Genomic DNA, 19,088 nt, shown 5'->3' with positions numbered 1-19,088 from the left:
GCACTGTGATTAACACTAGATTATTTAGACCAAAGAAAGACAATTTCATGGGCAGCACATCTATGTATGGAGAGCCAGTGTGAAAGCTTCCAGGTATTTGGGGGTTTTCTTTTATTTTCTTTTCCAACCCAGTGGTGGTATGCTAAGTGCTCTAGATATTCTGCTGAGCCATCTCAAGATGAATAACTGGTTCTTCACTTGAATACTCTCCTTGCCCTTAGGATTCCAGACCACACCTCTTTCTTATTGGCTGCATTGGAGTCAGTGGCAAGACGAAGTGGGATGTGCTGGATGGGGTGGTTAGACGGCTCTTCAAAGTAAGTGATTCCTAAAGGTGTTGGTGGTCATGCATGGGCACCAGAGGGGAGTCCTTGTTAAGAGACGTGGAGGGCGATATCTGGTTGTCCTTGACACGTTACTTCTGTTTTCTCCCTCTCCAGAGATGAATCAAAGAACAAAGTTCTGTTTTATTCACTCAACAAGCATTTAGTAACGGCCTACTCCATGCAAGAGCACTGTACATGTTTATCATAGATCTTTGGGAGATAGCATCGTGAACACATTCCTGTCCCATTCTCCATGATGCTGCCCCATTGATATTCCTAAAAACAAGTCTGGCCATGACACTCCCCTTCTCAGGAGCTATAGTGGATCCCTCTTGGCCTTTAGAATAAAATACAGGAGCAGCTAGGTGGCACAGTGGATAAAGCACCAGCCCTGGATTCTGGAGGACCTGAGTTCAAATCTGGCCTCAGACACTTGACACTTACTAGCTGTGTGACCTTGGGCAAGTCACTTAACCCTCATTGTCCCCACCCCTCAAAAAAAAAAAAAAGAGAATAAAATACAAACTCCTGTTTGGTAGAGTTTGACTCCAGTCCATTATTCCAGGATTATCAGATGTTACTCCTTCATATCCTGTGTTCCAAACAATTCTGCAGAACATTGAACATGGAATTCTATCTCCATGCTTATATATATGTTCTTTCCTATGTCTAGAAAGTACTTCCTCTTCCCCTCTGCCTTATAGAATCCTTGGTTCCTTCCAAAGCTTAGTTTGAGTGCCACCTCCTCCACGAAGACCCTTCTGATTCCCCCAGTTTCTAGTTCCCCAATCCCCTTCCTCACACACCCTGAGACACTACTTTGTATGTGATTTTAATTATCTACGTACAAGTTGTTTTCTATCAACTGAATCTAGGTTCCTTGAGGTCAAGGGTTATTTCTGTATGTACCTGCAACACCTAGCCCAGTGCCTGGCACATGGCAGGCAGTTAATAAATGCTTGTTGAATAAATGAATGAGAGGCGTCCAAATGATAGTCAATAAGAATTTAGAATGTGCCTGGTCCTGTGCGCTCAATTAGCAGCACCCGTGAGATCAGGAGCCCAAATTCTCATCAAGTTACCTTCAAATAGAGAAAACTTTGATCAGCCAGTTTACAGAGTATATGTCTACAAGATTGGTTGGTTCAGATCTACTCCCACTACTGGCAAAATAACTGGAAGCTATTCTTGGCTTCCTGGCGATGAGGCCCTTCATAGATGCAGGGACAGGACAGCATGGTGCTGCTGGATATCCACAGAATGTTCACTGGATGAAAAGGGAAACGAGGCCTGGGGAACATACAAAATTTTTCCCCGTTCTCGAATGATCTGTTAATGTTGGCAGCTCAGTTCCTTGTATCGTTCCACTGCACCTTAGCAAAAAAGATATGACTAGGACCGAACATAACATTTTTTTGGTGAACCTTCCCCCTAGAATCCAATATGCTTCCTGATCTGAAACTTCTTAATCATTCATTCCCTTTCAAGGAGATTCCCATAAAAATTGAGCTCGCATTTTCCTTTTCAAAGTACCAGGCAGGGCCTCTCACATCCAGGTGCCCTGATATTTGCTGGAAGCAACCACTGAGTGCTTATCCCAGGAACTTGTTTAGTCACATTTTTGCCTAGATGCATAGGAGGAGTTTCTAGGAGGGAAAAAACTTCATGTTGGAGCTGTCTTCTTAATTCCCCTTTCAGTCCTGGTAACTAGAGAACTTGGATGAGCTTGGAAGGAGTACCCTAACTTTTCCATGCTCAGTTAATCCAGACTAAATGTACGCAAACTTCTCCAAGTCATTTTTTTTCATCACTAACCAAATAAATCTTTATTTGTGAAGGCCTTTAGGGACGCTAGAAGCATCAAAAGCATTTAAAGACAGCCAGTTCGTCCTCCACTCACTTCATAGCTCTGTTTCATCTCAGACTCTGTCTGAGAGAGAAGAAGAGATGGTCATAAATCACCCAGTGCAAATATGAGTCACCTACAGATCTGAGCTGGGCCTTTGATCAGTCTTTTTCTTTTTCTATTTTTTTTTCCAGGAATACATCATTCATGTGGATCCAGCAAGTCAGCTGGGGCTGAATTCAGACAGTGTTCTAGGCTACAGCATTGGGGAAATCAAACGGACCAACACCCCAGAGACTCCTGAGCTGTTACCCTGTGGCTATTTGGTTGGGGAGAATAACACCATCTCAGTTTCTATCAAAGGTAATTAGGCCAAATGCTGAGCTCAGAGCTCCTTGCTTGTAAATTGTCACTCTTGTTTCAACACTTGGCAGAAGGAATTTTTCCCCCTCCACTACAGTTATTCTTAACATAGCTTCAGTCCTTTTAACTAATCCCAAAGGTTTGGAGAGGGCTACTGAAAGCATTTTTAACAAGACTTTGCTTATTGCTGAAATTAAGTACGAAGGGCCTTGTGACTGTGAGAAGATGGGTTTTACAGGAGAGATGTCTCATCTGTAAAATGAGGGTAATAATAGCAGAATAGGGCTGCTGCTAAGGGCTGATGCTAAGAATCAAATGAGACAAAAGATAGCCAGGGTCTCATAAAACAGCATGAACATCAACTCCTTACAGAGGAATAGACACTTAATATATAAGAAGAACACCTGGCACCAATTCCTGCTTCTTTTTAAAATGCCTAGATTACAATGAGAAAATTGACAGTAGGTTACTTCGAATCAAAGGATAGCAATAGAAATTTATTTTAAAAATTAAAATGAAATGTCTTATATGTATGGGCATGCGTGTAGAGTTTCCTTGGCCACCATCAGTTACCAGAATTCAATCTTGGGGAAGAGTTTGGCTTTATTTAAAACTGTGCGCCCAATTCTTTTGGTGTCAGCCTGTAGGAAATTGGAAATAGACTTGTGCCTTTCAGGCATGAAGAGAATACAAAAAAATTCTTCCAAAACAAGTTCAGTCCAGTGCAGACAATTCAGTACAATCTGTGAGGATTCAGTTATGTTCACTCAGAGTCCCATGTACCCAGAGTCATTGAAAATACTAGAATCTAAATTGATTGCTAACCTGAAATTTCTCAGCCATTCATTGATCTTCAAGAAGACTCCTATTCAAATTAAACTGGCATTTTCCTTAAAAAACACCAGGGCCTCCTATATCCATCCATCTCTGAGAGACATGGAAGCATAGGAGAAAGCAAGCTAGATTTGGACATGGGAGGCCTTAGATAATTGCTCAGTATCATAAAAAGTTACTTAACCTCTCAGAACCTCATTTTCCTCATCTATAAAATAAGGAAACAATCCTTTACTCCCTTGTTTAGGCTTATATGGGGAAAAGCACTTTATAAGCCTTAAAATGGGGGCAGCTAGGTGGCATAATGGATAAAGCACTGGCCCTGGATTCAGGAGGACCTGAGTTCAAATCCGGCCTCAGACATTTGACACTTACTAGTTGTGTGACCCTGGGCAAGTCACTTAACCCTCATTGCCCCACCCCCCCAAAATAGTGTGTCCTATAAGCCTTAAAATGTTAGGTAAATCTGAATTATTATTATTATAATTATTGTTATTACTATCCCACTGAATGATCTGTTTTACCTAGAGATATATAAGAACTACTGTTTCTTAAGTTTTAGGAGTGTGAGAGCTACAGGGTTTTTTCTTTATTTTTAACTTATGGAATAAAACAAGCAGTATAAATAAAATATAATAATATTAATTTTATGTAATATGATAATCTATAGTATAAATAATAAAACACAACACTATATAAAAAATGATTGCACATGAGCTATAGTTTTCTAAGTCATTTTGCCCCCAAGTAATACAGGATTCAGGAATCTTGCCAGTGGAAAGAACAATGCCTCTGGAGTTAGAAAGATCTAGGTTTATATCCTACATTGCCTCTGATGCTTATTAACTTTGTGACCTTGGTCACATCACTTTACTTTGCTGGTCTCAGTTCCTTCATCTGTAAAATGGGGGAATTGGACTGGGCGGCCTCTGAAACCCTTTCCAATTCTCCTTCAACCTTATGATCCAACCCAGCATGGATTGTTTCCAGTCAAAAGTTCTGAAATGGCTTGGCTGTCCTACAGTTAAGTCATTCCCATATTAAAAGCTGCATGGATTTTCCAGTGTCTCACCAAGAAGCCATAGTTAGCAGTGTACGTTGCTTTACCCAATCTCCTTTTTCCCAGAAAAGTTGTATCCCTGGAATCTGGCTGAATCAAATCCCTACCTATCAGCATCATCGTTGCAAATTGTTTCTTTAGCATTTCTCAGGGCTGTTCAGCAGTGCCTCCCATTCTTTAAGGTTAAAGTTCTTTGCCCCATCACCAATGATGAGGTATGAGAGGAGACTTTATAGAAGGACAGACTTCGGAATTGGGGTGTGATCTCACTAGAGTTGTAGGAATTAAAGCCAGAATGCAAAGAATTGAGGAGAGAGTGGGTGTGAAGTAGGACTGGGTTTTTCAAAGCTGTCCTTCCCAAGGACTCTTTCCCTTCCAGGTTATTTCATTAAATCAATGGTCCAAGCTGCTTAAGGCACTAATCGTAAGATGGGATCAGAGGAACCCATAGGCAATAGACTGTCAAGCTAGACTTGACAATTCAGCCAACATTTTCTGAGCAGCTGTGATGTATAAGACGTTGTGCCTTAGCTCTGAGGAGGTAGGGAAGCCCAAGAAGATAATTCATCCATGTCCATGACTTCAGAGAGCTCACACAATTACTAGAAGAGATGAGGTCGGTACCCAACACAATATAAAATGATGTACTTGTGGCAAAAGAGAAATTAAGAAAGATACAATGGGAGTAGAAAGAGGAGTGACAGATATCTCCGACTCCCACCTACCCTAGAATGAGGCAATAAGGCAGGACTGGCCAAGGAGAAAACTTCCATAGAAGAGACTGGTGGAGAGAATTCAAAGCAGAGGAAAGAGCAGGAGTCCAGGCATAGAGGCAACGAAATGCAGGGAACATTTGTGGAATGGTGAATGCCCATTTTGGCTGAAACATGGGGTATGTAGTGGTATTGTGAGTGATGAACCTGAGAAGGAAGGTTGGAGCCAAAATCTTGGACGCCCTTGAATGCTAGACTAAGCAGTTTGGGTTTTGTTCTCTGGGGTAGCAATGATAAACCAGCCACTAGAAGGTTGGGATGGGAAAGGAGAAGGAGGGGGTTAGTGACCAGAGCTGTGCACCTAAAAGAGTCTAGTAGCAATATTGTAGGATGAATAGGTGAAGAGAAAGATGGGAGGCAGAGAAACATGTAATCCTGGCCAAAAAAAACTAATGAGGTCCCAAATTAGACTGGGGGAATGGAAAGAAGAAGGCAGATTCAAGAGACCATGTTTGGGGCCTGAGTTAAATGAGAATGATTGAATTTTGGTTTTTACTTTCTATGTGTTAGATAACTTGAGTAAGATGGTCATTGGCCTCCCCACTGCCTCCTTTGCATTCTGCTTAGGTGTAGGTAATAACAATATAGAACAGGCCAGGAGAGGCTAGACCAGAGGTCCAATTAAGCTAGAGAGAGATCGTCAGACACCTAGGGGCCAGTTAGAAAGTGGGTAAAGTCCTGGGAATCAGTTAGTGTAGAGGAAGAAAATGAGTACTATGCAGGCAGGGGAGCAGAAGCTAGAAGGTGAATAAAATCTCTCCTCTTAATGGGGCCTCCTTGTAGGGAGATAAAAATGTAAATAACCAATACCTTTAATACACAATAATAAGTGCAGTTGAGAGCTCTGTGGTCCAAAGGGGAAGAGATCATTACCAATGAGAGGGTACAAGAGAAGACTTCATGGAAGAAGGGATTTTTGCATGGGTGCATTCTCATGAGAATTGTAGGAATAGAAGCCAGATTGTTGCAAAGGATGGAGGAGTGGTGGGCGTGAGAAACTGGAGACATTGGATTGAGATTTTTTTCAGAGATTTGACTATAAGGGGAGGAAAGAAATGGGACAGGAGCTGGATATGGGTTAAAAGGCAAAGAAAGATAAGAGTGACATTAAGAGAAGCATTAGCGAATAAGACTGTGGTCTTCAGCCCTGGAGCAGAGGCTACATTCTCTACCCAGGTTTTCGATTTATGAACGGGCAGGCAAAGGCTCACTGAAAAATGAATCCTGAATACTATTAATCAACAAGTAGATACTGTGCTAGGAATTAGGGATACAAAGTGAAATGACCCCTGCTCTCACGGAGGTGGAGATTCTATTCTATTAATGGAGGTGTTGGGGCAGATGACAGATACATATATAGGTATGTGCAAAGCACATGCAAAATAAATATACAGGGGCAGCTAGGTGGTGCAGTGGATAGAGCACTGGCCCTGGAGTCAGGAGGACCTGAGTTCAAATCTGGTCTTAGACACTTGACACTTACTAGCTGTGTGACCCTGGGCAAGTCACTTAACCCCAATTGCCTCACCAAATAGATAGATAGATAGATAGATAGATAGATAGATAGATAGATAGATAGATAGATAGATAGATAGATATACAGGGGGGAGGGGGCTCTGGTATAACATAATGGATAACAATGGATAGGTCTTAGAACCCACAATCGCTTTACCACCCCCCACTTCAGTTTCCTCATCTGTAAAATGGGGCTAATAATAATTACAGCATCTGACACACTCCCCCAAGATTATCTTGAGGCTCAAATAAAATAATTTCTTTGATGTGCTTTGCAAACCTTAGAGTCAGTTGTTATTCAAAGGAGGCCTTACGATTTGTGTTTCTCTCCCAAATGTAGGCCTCTCTGAAAACAGCCTGGACTGTCTGGTCTTTGAATCTCTTATCCCCAAACCCATCCTTCAGCGGTATGTCACCCTTCTGACGGAGCACAGGCGCATCATCCTCTCTGGGCCTAGCGGTACTGGAAAAACATACCTGGCTAACCGTCTGTCAGAATACATGGTCTTCCGAGAGGGGCGGAAGCTAGTAGAGGGAGTCATTTCCACTTTCAATGTGGACCACAAATCTAGCAAGGTAAGTGAGCCTGATTAAGAACCGGATTGATGGACAGTTGACAATTTCCATGAAATAGTGAAAGCTGTCTTTCCATAACCTATGTTTTAGAGTTTGGGTCACTTAGATTCATTTCCCCAGCTTCCCCTTTGTGCCTCAACAGCCCCCAATTATAAAGAACCTGGAATGAAAAACATTATTTCAAATGAATGTATGAATGAAGAAGAATTTATTGAGCACTACTATGTGCTGAGCACCAAGAATGCAAATACAAAAGCAAAGACTGAACCTGGCCTCAAGGAACTTACATTCTAATAGGAAACAATGCATGTAGGGGAGTATTGACCAGGGAGGAAAGTGGAGAGGTTGATGAATGGAAGCACAGGGTATTGGGTTGAGTGTACCCTTCCAAGGAGCAATGATAGAGTTGATTGGACTGTGCTACCAGCACTGAGGGGCAGGAACAGAGACTATATGATGAGAAAGAGTCCAGGGAGTAAAGTGAAGGGTGACTGGAGTCCAAGCCTAGTATAGTGAACCACTAAGGCACTCACCAGTGAACACCTCTGAATCCTAGCCCAGGGGAATATCTCCATGAAATTTGAACTGTTTCCAGAGAAAAATCTAATTTTCTTAGTAAATTTCATGAGAAACTTGTTTGAGAGTTTCTCCTAGTGTTATCTTAAAGGCCTTGTTGGCTAATTCTAGCATTGAATAAATCATATGAATTTTCTCCAGACATGCAATAGTATTATTGATAAAGCTTGAATTTAAAAGAGCTTTCACTGAATTGGGAACCTATTACTGATCTAGTCCTGGCTCTTCTTCTAATTAGCCATGTGACTTTGGACACAAAGTTAAAATTAACTCTTTCTCTGAGCCTCAGTTTCCCCAATTGTCAAAATGAAGGGAATGTATGAGTCCATCTCCAGAATCCCTTTTAACTCTAACAACTAAAATTTAACCATGGAATATTTGGGGCCTAAGGTATCCTTACTTGGGGGCGAAAAAAAATCCATAAATTCTGCTTCTGGGGATAGCTCTGGGGTGATAGAATACTTGCAGCCTATATAAGCAGACCTGGGGGAGTTTGGGAGAGGAAAATTGAGCCTATTTTTATAGCAAGAAATTGTGGGGTGCTTTTTATTCATGTGTAATCTCAAATTTCATATTTTAGAGGAGAAAAATCATTAGCATTGAAATTTTCTATCATGTCACATGAAACATGGTTTGGCAAAAACCTCATTCTATGAAAAAGTAAAGAATTAACAGCATGTTTTTTTATTAAGGGCTCACTTGGTACCCAGACCATGTTAAGAAATGAATGGGGGGACAGTTAGGGGGTGCAGTGGATAAAGCACCAGCTCTAGATGCAGGAGGACCTGAATTCAAGTCCAGCCTCAGACACTTGACACTTACTAGCTGTGTGACCCTGGGCAAGTCACTTAACCCCAATTGCCCCAGAAAAAATCCCCCCTCCCAAAAAAAGAAATGAATGGGAAGCAAGCCAGATTTTGGAGGGAGAAATCCCGGTTTTGTTACTTATTACTTGTGTGACCTTTCCCCACTGGGGTCTCAGTTTCTTCTTCAGTAAAGAAGGGGGTTGGCCTAGATGGCAGCCTCTGAGGCCTCTTCTAGCTCTAGATCTATGATCCTATAAACCTTGAATGGGCAAAGTAAAAGTTCTGAAGCATCTGGCCCTCCCGAGAGAGGCTGGCCTCTTTGTGTGAAGAGACCTCTCACCAGCTTCTTCTTTCTTTGTTCTTCTTGGGGCCTTTACAGGAATTACGTCAATACCTGTCTAACCTTGCTGATCAGTGCAACAGTGAAAACAGCCCTGTGGATATGCCTCTGGTCATCATTCTGGACAATCTCCATCATGTCAGTTCCTTGGGCGAGATCTTCAATGGGCTTCTGAACTGCAAGTATCATAAATGGTAAAGACATATTTGGAACCTTGCGGGCTCCTACAAGCCACTGTCCCAATCAGATAACTTGGTGTAACTGGATGGGAACTGATTGATAGAACCAATACAGTAATTAATCTTTGATGTGACTCACCGGGTGGCTATTTAGATGCTAAAAGGTCTATACATTGACTGCAAATTCAATGATATTATTTGTATGTAATTCTTTCTTGGCTTATACTTTCTTCCTTGTTAATTTCCCCCACAGTCCTTATATAATTGGCACAATGAACCAGGCTACCTCTTCCACTCCCAACCTACAGCTTCACCACAATTTCAGGTAATGTGTATCAACTGTGCAATCCTAATTTGGGAGTGACATGAAAGAAAGTGGTCTCTATCCTATCTGTACAATTATTGGCCCCCCGATTTGAATCCCAGTATGAAACCTTGACTTTTCCTCCTTGGAAAACCATTTTAAGCAGTGACTAACCTTTTCTGGACCATTGCCCATAACAACCCATATGTATACCACCTGTTGGCATCTCTTTTCTTCAGTGCTGAAAGTGAATATGACTGATGAAAGCTGTTATTTGAGAGCATCTTCGAAGCTTCTGAGTCTATAAGACCTTCATATTCTGTTCTTCTATGATCAATCCCAGATGGACTTGTCCTTCCTCCCCCTTTTCTTCTTCTCTATTCCCATAATCGCTAAATGTGGCCTGATGAAGTATGAACTTCATCACAGTGAATTATTAGATATATTCACATATGACAGGAGTTAGGACTAAAATTATTGGTTTCTCCAAAAATACAGGAGGTGAGTAGAAGAAGAGAAAGGATTGCTTGGAACATAGAAGGCATTTAATAAATATCTGTTGGTTGATCGACTATTTGCTGTTCATGGTCAGGAGTTGGAAAGAGCTCATTAAATAGCTTTATGTCCTCCAACTTGCCAAGCACACCAGCTGCTGCCTTGGTGTATCCCTCCCCAATCACTGCAGCTAATTCAGGGGAGAGGAGGCACAAGCTGGGAGGATAGGGCTAGGAGACACCATTGTTCCGCCATGGCACTTTGCCCTCAATGGGATGCCACCATAACATCTAAATCCTGTTTCTAAAGGCCCCCTTCCATATCAAGTCCATAAGCATGTAGGAGCAGGATTGACATTTTAATGTGGTTTGGTTGGAGAATCATGACTAGAGATATGACTTGCAAGGACATATTAACCCTTCAAGGCCACTGTCTTTTCTAGATGGGTGCTGTGTGCCAACCACACCGAGCCCGTAAAGGGCTTTCTCAGCCGTTTCCTGAGGAGGAAGCTCATTGAAACAGAAATCAGTGGACGTGTGCGGAATGCCGAGCTCGTGAAAATCATTGATTGGATCCCCAAGGTCTGGCAACATCTTAACCGCTTCCTGGAGGCTCACAGCTCTTCAGATGTCACTATCGGTGAGAGCTAAAAAGGGTACCAGTGATAATTCAATGAGTAGGAATAAAGAGGAAGCAAAGCAGAATGGTGGATGCCTAAATGTTCTCACTACCCCCAAATTGAGGGCACTCTGGAGCCCTCTAACATGCCATAGCAGTGAGAGAATTTTCTAATCATGCATTTGGAAATGACTCCTTCCAAATCCCCAGTTCCCCATGTTTGTGGAAACAGAAGGTAGCACGGGTATTAGAATTTACAGAGAATTCCCCCAAAGTTCATTTTCGCTTTTCTCCAGTGCTAAACCTTTCACCACTTCTGCTAACAGAGAGCCGAATTGCCTCTGTAGGCTTTGCCTCTCCCTTCCTGGGCCAACTTCAGATGGAGGTGCTGATAGAATGAGGGAGGTGCCTGCAAGGCAAGGAGCAGAGGAGAAGCAAAGAGGAAGGGGGAGCTTAGATGATAAAATCCTAAATGGCCAAGAGCTGCCGATATATAGAAAGATCGTCCCCAAGAGGTTTGAGAGACTGTAATGATCGAGATGGTCAATGGGATTCCTTAGCAGAAGATCCTTTTGGATCCTTCACACTTGAGGATGTCCGCCAGATAAGAACCCTGTGGGGCTGTTCTTTCCCTTCACTCATAGAGTCCAATATCTAAACCTTTTGAGTCCATTCCTATCAATCCCCCTTGGGTGCTCTTTTTGAGCATTTCCCTCTCCATGGTACTGCCTCTCAAGGGTGCTCCGGTTGAAGTCATTCCTCCACTTGAGTCTCTGATTATTCTTTTCTTGTCCTCTTCCAGGTCCTAGGCTCTTCCTGTCCTGCCCCATAGATGTGGATGGTTCGAGGGTTTGGTTTACAGACTTGTGGAACTACTCAATTATCCCCTATCTCCTGGAAGCAGTTAGAGAAGGACTACAGGTGAGGAGGGTGTTGGAGAACTGGTTCTCTGTGACCGGGCTCCTTTGACAACCAGATAAACCCACCCTCGTCCCCAAGATTCTATTTGTCCAGGCTCTAAAAGCTTTTGATCATGGGCTGCCAACCAGCTCTCTTACTGAAGAGGAAAGAAGTGGGTGTGCATACAAATCGCCCTGCCAGCCAAATGACTCCAAACTGTAGTAACTGTCTGCAGCAGCTGGAGATCATGAATACATGAATTTTTCACCTTGTGCTAAGCACCCAGAGTACAACAGTTATGCTAAAATTAGAGCCTGTGACAATTTCATTGTTGATCCTGAAGGCAGTATAAGAAGCTAAATCTGTATTTCAAAACCAAAGCTGAGTAATTAATAGGCAGCGTGCCAGGGTGAATAATCTTCAAGCCAGTTCACAAAATCTGTTTTCTCAACATTCAGGATATAAGTTATCCACTGGAGTCATATGCTAGTAATGTTTGTGTCTGTGTGTTTAAACTGTAGGCATTAAAAATAAGTCAATATTTGCTATTAGAGCACATTCGGAGAAGCCATAGATAATACTGAGAAAACATGAAAAAGATTTGTCTTCGTAATTAATGCCAGCCATGCGATCCTTCAAAAGAAGTCAGAGCAAAAATAACTCAAAGGAAAAGAATTGGGGATGTTGATGCTGGGGAACACTCGAGGAGTCGGGGAGTAATAGGACTGTCTTTAGGCTTTCGAAGGGCTGGCTGTGTCATGTGGAAGAAGGATTAATTTTATTCAGCTTGGCCCCAGAGATCAGAACTAGGAGCAGTAGGTGGCAGTTACACATAGGAAGACTTCAGCTCAGTGAAGGAAAGCCTTCCTGATTAGGAGAGTTGTCCCAAATTGGAGTGGTTTGCCTCAAGAAGTACAGTTATCCCTTCCAAGGGACTTAGGGGCACAGCACCCCCACAATCTGGAAAATCTGTGTAACATTTTTTGGCCCTCCCTTCATACCACAGCACAAGTCTGAATGTTTACATTTTCTTTTATGGGGTGCTTATAGTACCTTATTGTAAAATTTGGGTGAAGTATTTGGTCATAGACTCTGTGTCTTCTGCTAACCTTTGTATGTCATCTGGGGCTTCGGTAAAACTCCCCAAAAATTCTCATTTATTTTTATGCCACCTGTGATAAATCAAAACTGTGATGGGGATATGGAAGGGATAACTATATAGTGATTTCCCCATTGTATAAAATCTTGAAGAAGATATTAGCTAACCGCTGGTTGGGAAATTGATGCTGTGGCGTTAATTTCTGTTCGGTCATGCATTAGGATAGAGGACCTCAGAAATTCTAGGTGTAGCCCTTTGGTTATCAGTGTGCCATGGATTGAAAATGTTTGAAGAGTTAAGAAATTATTGTCAAGGTCTAATCAAAATGTGTTATTGGGATTGCTCAGGGTGGGAATGGACTGGTCCCTAACATCTTCTTTGGATCCAGACCCCTACATCTCCTGGATCTTTGATAATTAGGTAGTAATTTTAGGATCTCTCATTTTGTCAACAGAGTTTTTCTCCACTGACAGATCACAACCCATTGCAAGACTTCTAAAATTTATATGTCCCAAAATTCATGCCCTGAAACCAACCTGTTAATTACCAATCTCTAGACCTAAGCTAATGCTTAGATGATAGACATTTCATCATTGGACCCATATTGAAAGCCTTTCCAGGAATTAGCTCTCTTCTGGCCAAGTTCTTAAGAACCCAGGGTCACTCATACCACAGTGAGGTGTCAGAAGAGAACATTAGTGAAGAGAGAGCTAGGCATGGAGTCAGGAAGACCCAAGTTCGAATCCCACCTCAGACACCTGCTAGTTGTGTAACCCTAGGCAAATTATACAATGTCTCAGCCTCAGTTTCCTCACCTCTAAAATAAGAATAATAATGGCACCATCTTTACTCGCAGTTTGGTTGTAAGAATCAAATGAAATAGTATATGTAAACCAATTTGCAAAGCTCTAATATTAGCATTATTTGTAATAACACTAAAGCATTTGTTATTCATAATTATTTCCTCAGTTATTTGTCATTTTTTTCTCAGATGAACCCAAAATGGACACACAAAAATCTCGAAAAAAATGGACTTCCAGATTCCATAGAACTCATGCATATGAACTATTTCAGGGAACTATTAGTTCAAAATAGAAGCAAATAATTTCAATTTTGTTTTAATTTTTATGAAAGTTTTCTTTAAACTTCCAAAGACAAGTACAGTATTCAAACATATGAAATAATTGAAAAGTGTTTGTAAACAGCGATACATATCTGTAAACATCCATTATTGACTCATTATTCACTTTAACCTCAAAGACTTTAAAACTGTTTTCTCTGCATCATTTTTATTTTCATTTCTTTTCTGTGCATTTAATGTAGATTTGTTGCTATTATTATTGCTTTGATGGACAGCTAGGTGGCACGATGGATAAGGCACCAGCCCCAGATTCAGGAGGGACCTGAGTTCAAATTTGGCCTCAGACACTTGATGCTTACTAGCTGTATGACCCTAGGCAAGTCACTTAACCCTCATTGCCCTGCCCCACCCCTCCCGCCAAAAAATATTTCTTTGACATAGTGGCAGTCAATGTGTATGTTCTTTTTGCTCTCCTTTTTCACTCTGATTCATTTCATATTAAGTCTTTTCGTGACATTTTTGACTTTGTCACACTCATTCTTCCTTAAGGCATTATGATATTCCATGTACATGTACTATCAGTTTTTCAACCATTCCATTTTGTTTCAAGGCCTTTTTCGTTTATTTGTTTTTGCTATTACAAATAGTGTTGCTAGAAATATTTGTATAACAAAAGTCTGTCAAATCTTTTCAGGGACTAGAACTAGTAGGTCATAGTGCATGAGCATTTTTATAACTTGTATTGATTTCCCAAAAAAGTTAAATGAATTCAGAGCTTCATAAGCCATGTCTTACTACATCCAGAGATTTTATTATCCTTTATTATCTTATAAATAGACAACATAATTTATCTTGCAGGGATGCAACACTATAATGGCCTCTATGAGGGCAGAGGTGGCAATGTTTACCTTTCTCCACCCCCACCCCCATCAGAATTTCTTTTCTCAAGCTTTCTTCTCTTTGCAATACTGTTTAGTTGCCAAAGTGACAGATAGAGCATCATTTAGGTTCCAGTGGCTTCTAAAAGTGGATCATTAATAAGGACATGATCCAGAATATAATGTAAGTTCTGTTCTTTGACCTTAGCCACCTTCTAGCCTGCCTGATTCCTTAAACCTTTCCAAGGCTAAAGCCTCTGAGAAGAGCGGTCAAGGACAGGAGTGATTGTCCAATCACTGTCTGAAAAATGGAACTTTGAAGATACGAGCATGGGTGGCCTTCTTTTCCTCCTATTTCTATTCTTTCTTACCCAGAACTCACTTGGCTGAGGGAACAGGGATCATACCAAAAGTCAAAGTGATACTGAGGAGGGCCAGGGAACTTGCTGGATGTATAAAATTTGCCTCCTCAGGAGTGAATGGTAAAGGCGGCTTTTGCCTCAGCACTGGGACTCCATGCTTTCCCCTTGGCAAGTTTCTGCTCCAAACATAGCCATGTTGAGAAAGCTGCCTTGATGTGGTTGATGATCCAAAGGCAATGACAAAAGTCCTACTGGTTTCTCATGGAATTTGTGAACAGCCTGGGTCATATCAGCAGACTTTTCCCTGCCAACAAAGGGTTAAATGACTTCTCTCCTTTTGCTGTTTTTATCTGTCATGAACAGATATCCAGCCTAGTGATGGCCGACCTGTCAAGCAGCAAGTGAGACTGTAAGTGTCAAGCAATCCCCAATAAGAACAAGCACTCTTAGGCAGGAAACACTGATTATGAAAGCTCTTGACACCTAACAGTTCAAAATGTCACTCAGTCCTTTTGAAATAAGTTATGGGAGGGGCAGCTAGGTGGTGCAGTGGAAAAGGCAATGGCCCTGGATTCAGGAGGACCTGAGTTCAAGTCCAACCTCAGACACTTGACACTTACTAGCTGTGTGACCCTGGGCAGGTCACTTAACCCCCATTGCCCCGCAAAAACAAAACAAAACAAAACAAAACAAAAAAGAAATAAGTTATGGGAGACAGGGAGAGTTTATTCTTAATTCCCTGTGTTACATATCATCTTTAGAATACCTCCTGATACTCTTAGGAGAGGGCACCTGGGCATCATTCAGTGGTTCTGCCAAATATAGGGCAGTAGGATTGTGTTTTCTGTTCATGGGATGCTGTGCTTCATAGGCCTCACAGAATTCATTGATGTATGAAAAATATTGCTGTACTTCTGATATCATTATTTCTGAAAGCCTTTTTCTTTAATCTATGAGCATGTATTAAGATTCTTTTGGGGGAGGGGCAATGAGGGTTAAGTGACTTGCCCAGGGTCACACAGCTAGTAAGCGTCAAGTGTCTGAGATCAGATTTGAACTCAGGTCTTCCTGAATCCAGGGCCAGTGCTTTATCCAATGCACCACCCAACTGCCCCCAGGGACATTCTTTCTGCTTGCCTTTGTATCCCTAGGACTTAGTGCCTGGCATATAATAAATGCTTAATAAATGTATTGTCATTGTATTCCCAGCATCACTTATAGCATATGGCAGATCCTTAATGTGGCAAAGTATGGTCGACCACTTATCAGTTACATGCAAGGGAGATTCTTGGTCACGTTGGACCAGGTGACCCTCAGATCTTTCCCAGTCCCAAATGGTGGTGATTCTATGATTTTGTTCAGTCACGTCAGTCATTGTCTGACTCTTTGTCCCCCCATTTGGGGTTTTCTTGGCAGAGATACTGGAGTAGTTCACCATGTCCTTCTCCTTTATCCATCTAACTTCATGAAGCTAAGCTTTAACGCCTTTCAAAAGAGATTCGAACCAGTATATCACTGCCTAATTCGTGAATCAAACCACTGACTCATGGGCCTCAGGAAACCCAGAAGGCATTGTGCAGCCCAGCTAAGCCTATGTGCCTAACCCTTCCCTTTTGGTTTTAAATATATGATCCAATGAACTCTGGTGCCGCCAAATCTAATCCTGAAGCTACATCCCAGGAGATGCTACCCTTTAAGAGTAGAGCTCACTGTTGGAGAATGAGGCAATGGTGCCACCTCGTGGCCAATAATTCAGCTGCTTGACAACCTCTCTGTTAACTAGTCAGCTGCATGTTTTTAGCCTGGCCACACAGGTTTTACTCGATTTACTTGATTTTTTAAAAAATTACCTATAGGTTCATTTGTGAACAAATAATTCCCCATAATGTGAAAAAAGTGCCCCGTAAACATGCCTGCACAGGAGTAAAAGCCCATTGAAGCTTCAATCCCATAGATTGTTGTAGAAATAGAGAAATGAAGCATTCCAACTTCTGTGTTTTATCATATCACTCTTTGCCTAAGCAGGGGTTTATGTGTTTATTGTTTATAGCTGAAGTGGAAATTTGGATATATTCCTATGTCAGAAATCTTTTGTACCCAGCAAACCAAATGCCCTTCCTTAAGCATATGCTAGAGGGGGCGTCAATTTCCTCATCTGTCAACAAAGGGATTTTTTGAACTCAGATGACTTCTAAGAGTTTTCTCATCTGTAAACTGAAGGGGGTTGAACTAGACAACTTCTAAGATCTTTTCCAGCTCTAAACTCAAGAACCTGTGATTGAATTCATTTCAACAAGTATTTGTTAGTCAATGTACTGAAATATCTGTGTGTGTGTATGCATACACACACACACACATATATCTGTGGGTATGTATGCCTACATGGATAGATACACCTAGCAGAGTCAGATAGATTTAGATCCCAGCTCTATAGACATAGATGTCTATATAGATAGAAATATCTACATCTATATAACTATATCTATCAATCTATCTCACTCTGCTAAGTGTATAGGTATAGGTATATACACCTAGGGGTGTGTGTATATACGTCCATATCCATATGCATATATGTAGTATGCTGTGAGGTATGTGTGTGTATACACACACACACACACACACACACGCACACTTACACACAGATCTATATCACTCTGCTAAATGCTGGAGGGATAAAAAAATCCTACCGTCACATAACTTGTGTTTCAGTCAGGGATATATACAGTATTCCTGATGTTCTAACTATTATCTCAAAGTTAGGAAAAGCATTTTTACAAGGGGAGGGGGCCAGAGAGAAAGAGTCACCTTTAGAGCCAGGGCTTCCATATTTGTTGTTATATTGCTAGGAACATCTGACAAGAAGAGAACCTGGAGAGAGCAACATCATAGAAACTGAGGCAGGAAAGAGTGTATATGAGGGGTGGCCCAAAGGTGACTTTAGAGTCAAGACCTATGTTCAAATCCCAGCTCTGCCACCTAACCTCTCTGGGTCTCGGTTTCTTCATCTGTAAAATCTGAACTAGATGATTCCGAAGACCATGTTCTGTTTTGTTTTGTTTTGTTTTGTTTTGCAGGGCAATGAGGGTTAAGTGACTTGCCCAGGGTCACACAGCTAGTAAGTGTCAAGTGTCTGAGTCTGGATTTGAACTCAGGTCCTCCTGAATCCAAGGCCAGTGCTTTATCCACTACTTCACCTAGCTGCCCCCGACCATGTTCTGTTTTACTCTAAGATCCTAGGAACCGTGTGTGCTCTATCTGTTCACTTGATGGAGGTGGGGGGCTAAATCTCTGAACCTCCTATGCAAGCTTTTATCTCAGTGTTAGGCACTTTGTATCTGTTTTCTACTTCTTTTTATCTTCTTTGCCCCCTTGCTTAGCTGCAATTAGCTGATTCATAGCAAAGTCCAGTTTGCAAGTAGAAGCTACCCCCAGTGTCTGTGGCTCAAACAAGTTGTTGGGTCTTATAGTTTTCTTAAGTAAAATCCAGCCTAAAGCTGCCTCTTTCCTTTCAGTCTTGTCCCCCCTCCCCAATTAGACTTTCTCCCTTTTTTGGTCTCTTTATCTTGTTTTCTTGAGACTCTGGGAAGTCTATTTGCCAGTTGACTGAGGAACTGAATATAATTTAGTATGTGGAACTCTTTGAATAATTCCATCCTTATCATTGTGTGCTAGGAAGTAAGTCACCAACACAGCATTTTTCAGATAAGAGCTTCAGCAGACACCATCCTGAGGTTTCCAAAAGTTATGTCATTTCACCATCTGCATACTTCCAAATCTGATTTGAATCTCATCCTGTTTTGTTTTAGCTCTATGGAAGAAGAGCCCCCTGGGAAGATCCTGCTAAATGGGTGATGGATACTTATCCGTGGGCAGCCACCCCTCAGCAACATGAGTGGCCTCCTTTGCTCCAACTTCGGCCTGAAGATGTTGGTTTCGATGGCTACTCTGTGCCCCGGGAAGGTTCCACCAGTAAACAGGTTCCCCCAAGTGATGCAGAAGGAGATCCACTGGTGAGTGTCTAGTTTTGCCTAGTGGAGGTTAGAGGTTAGAGGTTAGAGGTTAGAGGTTAGATATTAGAGAATGTCATCCATTCTTAGGGAAACTTCTAAAAGTCATCTCCATGACCCAGACTTTGTAAGATGCTTGGCACTCTGCTG

General features: G+C 41.7%; 1 protein-coding gene across 7 annotated transcripts in view; it reads left to right on the top strand.

Annotated features, from left to right (window-relative positions):
• The window catches only part of NAV2 (neuron navigator 2), a 452,110-nt gene that overhangs the window by 428,925 nt on the left and 4,097 nt on the right, over window positions 1-19,088 (top strand). For 6 of the 7 annotated variants that reach the window (XM_043970118.1, XM_043970119.1, XM_043970117.1 and 3 more), the window contains 8 exons: window positions 222-317; window positions 2,367-2,535; window positions 7,058-7,293; window positions 9,055-9,209; window positions 9,448-9,519; window positions 10,436-10,632; window positions 11,414-11,532; window positions 18,738-18,941. In XM_043970118.1, coding sequence (XP_043826053.1) covers window positions 222-317; window positions 2,367-2,535; window positions 7,058-7,293; window positions 9,055-9,209; window positions 9,448-9,519; window positions 10,436-10,632; window positions 11,414-11,532; window positions 18,738-18,941 — 1,248 coding nt within the window. Of the gene's footprint in view, window positions 1-221; window positions 318-2,366; window positions 2,536-7,057; window positions 7,294-9,054; window positions 9,210-9,447; window positions 9,520-10,435; window positions 10,633-11,413; window positions 11,533-18,737; window positions 18,942-19,088 lie in introns of those variants that run through there. The other variant, XM_043970121.1, reaches the window with a different exon arrangement.

This window comes from Dromiciops gliroides, chromosome 6, assembly GCF_019393635.1.
Source record: "Dromiciops gliroides isolate mDroGli1 chromosome 6, mDroGli1.pri, whole genome shotgun sequence".
NCBI classification, from domain to species: domain Eukaryota; kingdom Metazoa; phylum Chordata; class Mammalia; order Microbiotheria; family Microbiotheriidae; genus Dromiciops; species Dromiciops gliroides.
This window is presented reverse-complemented; position numbering and strand designations above follow the sequence as displayed.